General features: G+C 41.4%; 1 protein-coding gene across 1 annotated transcript in view; it reads right to left on the bottom strand.

Moving 5' to 3' along the window:
- FRMD4A (FERM domain containing 4A) overlaps positions 1–9570 on the bottom strand; it is a 440834-nt gene extending 431264 nt beyond the window's left edge. Inside the window, exon 1 of the mRNA XM_042780226.1 lies at positions 9412–9570. Coding sequence (XP_042636160.1) covers positions 9412–9570 — 159 coding nt within the window. The remainder of the gene's footprint in view (positions 1–9411) is intronic.
- Positions 9571–11865: the final 2295 nt, after the last annotated feature.

The following is an 11865-nucleotide window of genomic DNA, read 5'->3' as shown; positions in this document are numbered from 1 at the left end:
GGAAACGACTCAACGGCACTTAACAACAACACATACTTATTTGGGAAATTGAGTTTTTTTCTCAAAAAAGTTGAAGAGTTTTGTTTTGCTTCCTTACTCATCATTTCTCAGATGAGATGAATGATACTAAAGGAGCAGGGATATATAAATTTGTATTTATTTTTGAGCAAATGAATGAATAATTATGGCTTAAGATTTATTGAACATGTACTACTCATCAGGCTTGATCTAATTGCTTTACATATAATGCCTCATTCAATCCTAAGGATAATAGAATGTAATAGTGTTGTTATTTCAATTTTATAGATGAGAAAATTCCAAAAGGGTAATTGATTTGTCTTCAGATTTGCCTCCTGGGAGTTAGGACTTATACCTAATCACAGAATCCTGGGTACATGCCCTTAACCTTTGCTAAGCTGATGCCCTGTGACAGGCTGGCCAGCTTCCCCCCCACCCTGCCCCACTTCCTCCTGTGCAGGTAGCTCCACTGCACTCTCCAGCCTCTAGATGACTGAGTTCTGGCAATGGGGTGTGAGTGAAGGGAGGACACTACATCTAGGTCTGACCACAAAAATTCACACTGGACCTCCTCCAAGATCCCTGCATAACAGAAATGTTTATGCTTGACTACTAACCTAAAGGTTGGAGGTTTGAACCTTTGCAGTGTCATAAAGATAATACCAGAAAAAAAACCAAACTCACTGTCATCAATTCGATTTGACTCATAGCGACCCCTCCTTGGGTTTCTGAGGCGGTATTTCTACGGAATGAGATTGCCCAATCTTCCTTCCGAGGAGTGGATGGTGGGTTTGAACTGCCAGCCTTCTGGTTAGCAGTCAAGTGCCTTAGGTACTACATCACCAGAATGCCCACATAAGGATAAAAGCCAAGAAAAATAATCTACGGAGCAGTTATACTCTGTAACTCATGGATCCCATACCAATTTTTTGGGGGTGAGGTGGTTTTCTCCATTTTCTGCCCTCGTCTGCCAGCCAAACGAAGGGGACATTGGTGAGGCTCCCAAAATAGGTCAGCTGATTTTCAAAAGGCCCAGGGTGGGATATTACAATGCTTACTAGAGTGTTCAGAAGTCAAATAAGGTCAGCATTAATGTAAATGATATAAAACCCACTACACTCATTAACTGGGAGCTCTGGTAGCATAGTGGCTAAGGCACTTGACTGCTAACCAGAAGGCTGGCGGCTCAAACCCACCAGCCACTCCTCGGAAGGAAGGTTGGGCAGTCCTACTTCCGTAGTGATACTGCCTCGGAAACCCAAGGAGGGGTCGCTATGAGTTGGGGCCGACTCGACAGCACATAACGACAACACTCATTAAATAATCAAACCAAAAAACCAAATCAAACTTACTGCCATTGAGTCAGTTCCAACTCATAGCAACCCCTCCTTGGGTTTCCAAGGTGTTATCTCTACAGAAGTAGATTGCCCAGTCTTCCTTCTGAGGAGTGGCTGGTGGTTTTGAACCACCAACCTTCTGGTTAGCAGTCACATGCCTTAGGCACTACGCCACCAGAACTCCAATTAAATAGCTAGGACTCAAGATATTAGGCACATCAACTTCAGTATGCTGGTCCTTTCATCTTCCAGAGTGACTTTGGGTTGGTACATAGGTTATTTTTGCCCATGTCTCTCCCACCTCTTTTGTCTGGGAACTCCCACTTAATCTTATGATCTCTGCTCAAACACTGCCTACTCAGGAAGTCTTCCCTGACATCTCTGCACAGGTCTGGTCTCTGCTTATACCTTCTTACGCCATCAGGTACTTTGTCTTCAAAGCATTGACCCTCAATTTTAATTATGCATGAATCTTTATAATTATGATATGAACATTGTTGTTGTTAAGTACTGTCAAGTTGTCTCTGACCCATAGCGATCCTATGCACAGCAGAATGAAACACTGCCCAATCTTGTGCCAGTCTCACAATCCTTGCTATACCTGAGCCTATCATTGTAGCCACTGTGTCAATCCAGTGTTGAGTGAATGAATATCTGTCAAGTCTCTACCACTTGAGTGTGGAGAATATGGAATTATGTTTGTTTTTGTTCACTGTTCTACTACCAGAACCTAGGACAATATCTGGTGCTCTTTAAATATTTGTTAGATGAACGAACAAACACATGAATGAATGAATGAATTTTCATTTAATTAATGGAAAAGCTGAGGCCAGAGAAGCTAAATAGGTCATTGAAAAAGCTAGAAATGAAATTTAGGATACTTGACTTCTGCAGCTGCAGCTAGGGCTCTTCTTCCAAACAATTTTGCTAAGAGACGATCACACAGTTCTTGGACTGATTCACTAAACTGGTACTTCCATGCTCCATGACTAGCTGAAAGGTTGGCAGTTCACACTCGCTCAAAGGTACCTGGGAAGACAGTCTTGACAACCTGCTTCCAAAAGGCTACAGCCTTGAAAACTCTATGGAGCACAGTTCTGCTCTGCACACATGGGGTTGCCATGAGTCAGAATCGACTCAGTGGAAACTACCAACAACCATAGCTGATTGTTGTGCCATATAACAAATATCTATAGAGTATGTGCTGAGGTCTTTCCACAAAGGCATATTTAAGCATGTTGCAATGAAAAGAACAGAAAATATGGCCAGAGAAGAAACCGGCCACTATTTCTCTGAACCTCAATGTGATTGTGGTCAAGTCAATTCCAGACTCAAGGCAACCCTTTCTTTCAAGGTGCCTAGGCTCAGTTAGCAGCTGAGTAAATTAGCCATTTGTACTACCTAGGACTTCAGCCCTCAATGCAACCAAAAAACCCAAACCAAACTCTGCTGTTGAGTCGGATCTGACTGATGGTGACCCCTCCTTGGGTTTCTGAGGTGGTATTGCTATGGAAGTAGATTGTGCAATCTTCCTTGGAGTGGCTGGTGGGTTTGAACTGCCAGTACCCTTATTATGAAATGAAGATGGCAGGGCTTACCTCCTAAGGCTGCTGTATATTGTAAACAGGAGAATGTGTTTGAAAGTACTCTGTAAACTGGAAGATAGGCCTGCGTAGTTTTCTTAAAGCTAGGAAATGTGAACAACTGTCTCTGAAATGAAGGGACTTTGAAAAGACATCATTTGTGAGGAATAGGATACTTTCAGGATGTTTTTCAAACAACTCTCCATTTAGTTAAATAATCATTTTTTCAAGGCAGTGGCAGAGAAATTAGATTTTTCCATAGTTTCCATCAGCTACACCCCAAGAGACCCCAAAACAAACATGCACTTTAAGTAAAATATTGGCTACTCCCCTTCCAACGTGATTGCTGCCCTCAGTCCCACTTAAGTAGACATGTAGGGACCCTCACTATTCAAAGAAAGGAGCCCTGGTGGTGCAGTGGTTAAGCACTCGGCTGGGAACCATAGGGTCAGTGGATTGACCCATCAGCTGCCATGCGGGAGAAAGATGTGGCAGTCTGCTTCCACAAAGATTACAGTTTAGGAAACACTATGGGGTAATTCTACTCTGTCCCATAGGGTCACTATGACTCAGTCTTGACAGCAATGAGTTTTTACATGACTATTCAAAGATAGTTTGATGTTGGTCAAACGACTTTGGAAGTAGATTAACTTAGGTTGGGAGGGGCTGACCCTAAATGAGTGATGTAGTAATTGATGGCTAATTTCAAATCTCCAAATTAAGTATTATTTTCTCACTAGAATAAAGGAAAGTATTTTCAAGGATGATGAAATCATCTCTCAAGTCAGATTCAAATATATTTTATAAATAAAGTGAAAACTGAGGTATTACATTGTTTGCAAATACTACTCACATACTAAGTCCAGAAAGAATAATTAGGAGTCAAGAATTAGAGTTTTATTTCTGGTCCTCATTGTAAAGAAACAATTCCAGGTCAATATATGAAAATACTTTTGCCAAAGCCTGAATGAGTGAAATTCTAGCCCACTTATGGAAATGCAAACACATCATCCTTTACTGACAGACATCAAGAGTCTTAAGTAGTGGCAGAAAAGTTTAAAACAAACAAAGCCTGCAGAGTTGACAAACATTTAAAGAGACATCTAATGAATTTGCTATTGGTTCTTTCTTGGTGTGAGACTTTTTCCCCCCTTTACTGTAACACATGTTGTAGATCATTGGTGAAACAGCTAAAGCCCCATGCCATATGTAGGTACTAAATAATACAAAGGGCACAGCCCCTTGAAAACATACATCGCCATAACAAAATGATGAAAGGGAACAACAAAAATAGCAAATTGAGAATCAAAGCCTGACTTTCCACATGTGGAAATATTTGTTTGGATCGTGGTGTAATTCATCGGTCCCAGATTGGTTGTATTAGTTGTTTCAGAAGATACAAATCAATCACTGAAAACACAACCTCATTTCCAAAGTGTTGCTCATTGTTAAGCAGAGTTTACCACTGGCATCACTATACCTAATCATGCAGACAGTTGATAAAGTTACAATTAAAAAATAATCTACATTTTAAGAATTTAGTTCAAGAAGCACAGTTTCTACTGAGGAGAAAATGCACAAACTGTTCTCTGTGATAATGAACCTCATCCCGTGTTATTAAGGCCGACCCATGTATTGACTCACTTAGTGACTTGTTTTCCTTACAGAGTTTGTAAGGAATGTGGTATATATAGGTCATGGCAGGCCTGGCACTGTGGTCCACAAAGGGCCTGTGTTAGAGCATTGGGTTAAAACCGTTATATAAAAATAAAGTCTCCCCAAGTTCCTAAAACCTGGGTGGCCACTATAGCCACTGATTCACACTTCCTTCCAGAAGTAGCAGTGATGAGTGAAACCATGGAACGTCCAAGTACATCCAAACCATGCTTCTTGAAAAGAAGCTGGAACCATGCCCTATGACAAATGCCTACCCTCACCCCTCACCTAGTTCTCCAATATAACTTATAGCCTAAAACTAGAAAGAGAAGATGACCAGGTATCTTGCCCCTTTTGTGCTTTGTTCAGAAGACATTAGAAAATAATAATAATAAAAAAAAACCCACAAAGTTGACAATTCCCATGAAGGGTACAGTTTCTACAAATAGCAAAAACAAACAAAACCAAAACCAAAACTAATAACATTCAACATAAAAAAATAAGATCTAAAACAGGCTCACATGTGCCATACATATTTGTTCTGTTTTTGGGGCCTGAAGCAATTTATGGGAGGGCAATAATTCAGATTCTTTTTCTTTATTTTATTTTTCCTATAGTTTGTATCAAGGAGCTCTGGTGGTGTGGTGGTTAAGGCATTTAGCTGCTAGCCAAAAGATCAGTGGCTCAAACCCACCAGCTGACCCACAGGAGAAAGAAGAGAAGCAGTCTGTTTCTGTAAAGATCTACAGCCTTGGAAATCTTGTGGGGCAGTTCTACTCTGTCCTATAAGGTTGCTATGAGTAGGAATCAGGGACTCTGGTAGCGTAGTGCACTTGACTGCTAACCAGAAGGCTGACAGTTCAAACCCACCAGCTACTCCTTGGAAGGAAGGTTAGGCAATCTACTTCTGTAGTGATACTGCCTCGGAAACCCAAGGAGGGGCACAATGAGTCGGTTCCAACTCGATAGGACATAACAACAGCAATATGAGTTGGAATTGACTTGATGGCAGTGGGTTTGGTTTTTGGAAGCATTTGATTAAGGAGGCCTGGTGGTATAATGGTTAAGCCCTCAGCTGCTAACCCAAAGGTCAGCAGTTTGAACCCATTAGCTGCTCCACAGAGAAAGACCTGGTGATCAGCTCCCGTAAAGATCACTGCCTTTAAAACCCTATCAGGCAGTTCTACTCTGACCTATAGGGTCATTGTGAGTTGGAATCAATGGCAGACAACAGCAGCAAGTGTCTGCCTTACAGTAGAATGAGACTCCTTTAGCTCAGTGGCGCTCTCACTGGATTGCACATTAGAATCACCTGAAAAGCTTTTAAAATGAACCAATCCCTAGGCCCCAGATCACTGAAATCAGAATCTCTGGGAGCAGGGCATATGTATAGGTGTCTTTAAAGGCTCTCCAGTTGAATCTAAAGCTCACTCAGGATAGACAACCCCCACATTAGCTAATGGAGAGACTGTAAACTATGAAAGCCTAAACAAAACCCCTACCAATGGCCGTTCATCATTCTATCACTAATAAATAAAAGCACTCTCAATGAATTGTTCCCAAGACAAAAAACACAATACAGTATATTAAATAATAATGACACCAACATTTCACAGTTGTATATAATTTAGTATTTGCAGCACACTTTCACATATTTCACTTATTTAATCCTCATAATTTTATGATGCTACTAACTTTCATTTTATAATGGAGGAAACATGAGAGATGAAAAGAGTTCTTGGTAAAGTCTTCTCCAAGCAAAGTTAGTGATTTCCTGCACTTTTCTCAAAGCTCTTATTTGTTGAAATGCAATTATTTATTTTCTTGAACATCCCCCACTAGGCTATAAGCTCTGGAGGTAGGACCAATATATTATTTTAAATGTCCCTTAAAATCAACCCTGCTTGCCAGTGTAACTGTGAGCTAGGAATAGGAACATGCTGTGCAGGAGTTGCTAAGTCTTGTCTGGAACTCATTCAGACCACACTGGGTTAATGCAGCTTTTTTTTGCTTTTGCCTTTTCTATCCTCTTCCATCTGCCCCCATGTGGCTCTGCAGACTGCTATTGGGTCCCTGTTATTTAGCCTCCAAGGCTAGTGGGCTAGTTTACACTTGCCAATCCTAGCTCTTCCTCCAGCAACTGTTTTCCAAATCCTCTTCCAGGCATTACCTCCTGGCTGCAGACAAAGCTGTGTGGGTGAAGAGGCATCCACCCAATGGGCTGACCAGACCAACAGTGTGTAGACACTAGACATGATTAGCCTTTGAATCTCAACTGTTTACAACAGGATCAGACACATAACTGCTGTGTAAGAAGTGCCTTCAGAATTAAATTGAGTTTAGGTTGAGTGGGAATAATTTTTTTTTTTTTTTCCAAGTCTGGTGGCTAATAATTCAATGTTCTCTTCAGTACACTCACAACATTAATGGATGTCCTGAAAAGACTCTTGAGGTGGGGCCAGCCCACCCTGCTTACTCAATTTAGAAGACTGGTTTTTATATAACTTGATGAGGCAGAAGAGAAGACAAACAGGGAGGTGGAGGGAAGGAGTCAGGGTTAAACTCATTTACAATCACAACAAGGACCAAGACGACAAAATTTTCTTGACTAAATAATTACTCCCAGTGTTTTTCTGTGGGGCATCTAACTGCAAACATGGTTACACAATAGGCTCAGATGGACAGACCAACAACATTACTGCTTGAATTTCCCATCTGGAAGATTGTTTTCAGAATTCTTTCAGATTCACAACTCATCACTGGAAATACTGTATGCATTTTTAGGATTGTTTTCCTATTTGGGAAGACTTCTCTCAAGTTTCTTACATACATGCTCTGTTACAGAAATAGGAGTCCCTAGTTGGTGCAAACCATTAATGCACTAAACTGCTACCAAAAGACTGGCGGTTCAAGTCCACCCAGAGACTCCTTGGAGATCCACTTTAGAAAAATCAGTCATCGAAAACCTTATGAAGCACAATTCTGCTCACATGCATGGGGTCACCATGAGTTGAAGTAGACGTCAAGGCAACTAATAACTTTTATTACAGTCATATTTGCTGTTTATAGTAACACTATAGGTATGTAGTGGGTAGTGCCTAAGGCCTAAGGCACTACGCCACTACATACCTATGGTGTTACTAGAAGGATGGCTGTTCAAACCCATCAGGCGATAGAGATACTGCCTCAGAAACCCAAGGAGGGGTCTCTATGATTCAGGATCAACTTGACGTCAGTGAGTTGTTTGTTTGTTTGTTTGTTTGTTTATAGGTATGTGCTGTTCAAACACAAGAATTCTGGAAAAGACGCATTTTCAGAAACTGCATTAATGGTCTGCCAATGGGCAGGTGAAGAAGCAGGAGCTGGAGCTCCTTGGAGGGTTGTGCCCCTCTGAGAAATCATGACTGAGGCAGAAGTAGCCTGTGGCAGATGCTTTTGGTCAAGGAGCCTTCCCTTCAACACAAATCCAGACATTCCACAGGGAAGGTTGGGAAAAGGGGTAGCTGCATGGTCCTGAGTAGTTTAGCTATTACTGTTCATTAAAGGGATTGCACACCAGCCAAATTATACCTAAAAATACAAAGGCCAGCTGTGCCTGCTTGGTTCCCAACACTGTGGTGAACCAGCTTGCAAAAAGAGAGGCAGCCAAAAACTCACATTTACTTAATGAAATAAACTAGGTTACAAAAAACCTTCAACTGAGGAATCATGAATAAAACCTCCACTCAAGAACTGGGTCAGTGGACATTCTCCCACTAACTACTTTCCCTCCACTCTCCTCAGTTTCCCTCCTCACTCTGGTTCCCCTCAGGCTGGACTGAGGCTATTAGGACTAAAGTCTCCATGGCAAGCAGGGACCTGGCTTTATGCCAACAATTTGGACTGATGCCCAGGGAAATCAGATGTTCCCAGCTCCCCCTTTTAAGTGCTCTGTACCCCTAGCCGGGAGTCCCTAGGTGGTGCAAATGGTTAACACGCTCAGCTGCTAACTGAAAGGTTAGAAGTTCAAATCCACCCAGAGGCTCCATGGAGATGTATTTCCAAAAGATCAGCCACTGAAAACCCCACGGAGCCCAGATCTACTCTGACACAGACAGGGTCGCCGTGAGTAGAAGTCAATATGATTGCAACTGGTATCATGTTCTGGTATAGCACCCATGGCCAGTCGAGTCAGGAATGCCAACTTCTTGCAAATTTTTTTTTTTTTCTCTTTTTCTCAGATTTGGGTGTTAGTTGTGTACATGACTTTCTGATTTCAGAGGCCACTATGTCAACCCTAAAAGAAGCAGGAAGGTGGGAGGGGAGATGAGACTCAACATTTTTGTTCAGTGCTCCTTCCCTCTTGCCTCCTGTTCTATGTGGACACACGTCTCTGACCAGGTGGTCACCCCTACAACACACACATTTCGAAAAAATATCTCATTTGAGAGGAGCACAAAATAGTGGAAAGAGCATCCTTAGTCTCTGTAGCCAGAAAAGCTTTGGTTTAAATCACAGGGTTCTGCCATTTACTAGCTGGGTGACCCTGAACAACTCTCATCCTTCTCTGAGTTTCTGTAATCTATAAAGCAGTGACATAGACATGTACTTTATATGGCTGTTTGGAAAGTGGAATTAGATAATACTTCTAAAGCACCTTGCACAATGTCTGACATGTAGAAGATGATGTTCAATGTTCACCCTCTCCACTTATCTGTTGCAACATGCTTCATAGGCCTCAACACACATAAAAGTAGTTTATTCCCATTTTCCCCTCTCTCCGTTCACCAAAACTATCTCATGCTGCAAAGAAACATAAGACAAGCTGCAGGTCCCACCTGGTAGACAGCCCTGGCGACGCACCATCGTTTCAGCATCAGCTGCAAGACCCGGAGGTGTCCCTCTCGGCACGTCTTCAGCGCCCTGCAAGTCAGGTCCCACACTAGACCGTCCCAGCTACATACCAGGTCCTCAAAGCCGAGCAGCAGCGCAGCCATGCCAGCTCCAGGCCCCGCCTTTACCCCTCTTTGGTCCCAGGCCCCAGATGGAGGGCTGTGCTCCTTTAGTAATGCAAAGTTCAAATGTCACTGAGATTTAATCAGCAAGGAAAAAATGCAGTCAAAATAACCGTTTCCTCTTGTTCCACTCTCCTTTCCCGCTACCTTCCCTCCACTACCCCCACTAATCCTTGGGGACTGTTTTCCCTCAAGGATTATCAAATGGCTCCTAAATCAAAATGTTTTCTCCTTGTCTCTAGGGACTCACCAGGGACAAGGTAAAAATAACCATCAGCAGGGAGATAACCGAACAGCCCCCTCTCTCAGAGAACTGTCGTGCACACTAAAGCTGGCTCTTTTGATGGGTTGAACTAGAATTTAGGGAAGAGTACAAATCCCAATTCATCACCAAGTTCTCACAGTGCTGGGATCCCATCCAGAGTGAGAAAGCTAAGGCAAAAGGGCCATAGCCTGTCCCTGCCAACATTCCCAAGACATTCCATCTATTTTCTTAACTCTTTAAAACTTAGAGAACCAAAGCGTTTCTGCATGGCAAAGCAAAAAGACTAATTTTACACCAACACTGGAGAAGCTGCTATTTCTGTGGGCAACTTGTGAAAACCCAGGCATTTTCTTTGGAAATTTCCCCAGTTTAGGTTAGGATTAAAACGGCTGTAAGAAAACTTACTGGACAGATTTAATAATAACATCCAGGACTTTGAAGGAAAGTGGATAAAGGAGGTAAAAGCAACATGTCCCATTTTCCCCCATTGTAAGTAATTTTTACCTATGCTTTGATATTTCATTACATATTAGATAAGCTGTATGTAGAACTTAGGGAGTCTTTCAATTAAACCTGTTGCAACTGTTTGAGATTTCAATTGTGTTATTTGGGTTATGTTTAACCACATTTCAGAAGGACATCTGCACACTAACTCAATAGGTTATATACTTAAAAATGAGAAGGGAAAATAAAGGGTATTGGAGAGAAAATCACAACACAGTCCATTCAAGTAAAATAAGGGATATGTTTTACCTTAATACTGTTTTGACTGCAATGTCCTGAAAAACCATGGTAGTTACTTGGGCATATTTTGCCTTCTGCACATTTTCACTCTTACCTATCTATGTGTCTATCTATCCATCCATCCATCTCTCTATTATTGATCTACTTATTTATTTATTGGTTGGTTTAACAGCTGTAGCTTCAACCCTAACCTTTAATATTGTCATAAGAGTAGGGAGTGTTTTGGAGTCAGACATACCTGAGTTGAATCTGGGTCTACCACTTACAGCATGAGTTTGGATAAATTAATTTTTCTGACTTATTTCATTATCTGTAACATGGAAATAATATCTACCTCACAGGGTTGTTGTGAGGGTTAAAAGGCTGCTAGGTGGCGCAAATACTTTGCCTTCAACTGCTAACTTACAGGTTGGTGGTTTGAACCCACCCAGGGACACCATAAAAGAAAAGCCCTAGCAATCTGCTTCCATTAAGATTACCGCCAAAAAAAAAAAAAAAAATCCCATAGTGCAGTTCTATTCTGTAACACATGGGGTTGCCATGAATTGAAATCAACTTTTTTCACAATTTTTATTGTGATTTGGGTGAAAGTTTACAGAGCAAATTCACTTTCCATACAACAGCTCACATATTGACTGCAATTTCCCACAATGCAAGAGCTCCCCTCCCGCCTCCTCCCCATAGTTACCTCTTCCCCATGTCCTTCCCTCCCATGTACTCCTGCCCCCTGAGCTGTCTCCCTGTGCATACACAGCCCTTTTATTCTCCCATGATTCATCTCTCCAAAGAGTGTATCTACCTATTGTAAATGTTCAGCTCATATGCCTGTCTTTTGTTTGGATGGAAGTCACAGGAGTGGGTTCTAATGAATTGGAATCAACTTGATAGCAATCAAAAACAACATACTTAAATTTAATAATGCAGAGCATGAAGCTGATTTTTTTCTTTTTTCAGCATTGATCACCATTATGAAACCAGTCCTGAATCTGTTTCTTAAGTATGGATTGTGGGCATTAGAATCAGATAACTGAATGACATTATCTCCAACTGATAATATGAAACTGTTGAGATTGTGTCTCTAAATCAGCTTCTCTGAATCTTTCTTCTTTTATTATAGATACATGCATTCCATATGTTTAATTAATATGTGAATATAATTTTCATTTGAATTCTTGTTTGGTGGGTTTTATCATTTGTCCGTGAATAATAGCTATAGGCTAAAACACCTTGCCTGATTTCATTCCTGTACACTATTAATGTATTTTCAC

This window comes from Orycteropus afer, unplaced genomic scaffold (genome assembly GCF_000298275.1).
Source record: "Orycteropus afer afer isolate SDZICR_OR568_19922 unplaced genomic scaffold, OryAfe1.0 scaffold00028, whole genome shotgun sequence".
Classification (NCBI taxonomy): Eukaryota; Metazoa; Chordata; class Mammalia; order Tubulidentata; family Orycteropodidae; genus Orycteropus; species Orycteropus afer.
Note: the sequence above shows the minus strand (reverse complement) of the source record. Positions and strands in the feature narration are given on the sequence as shown.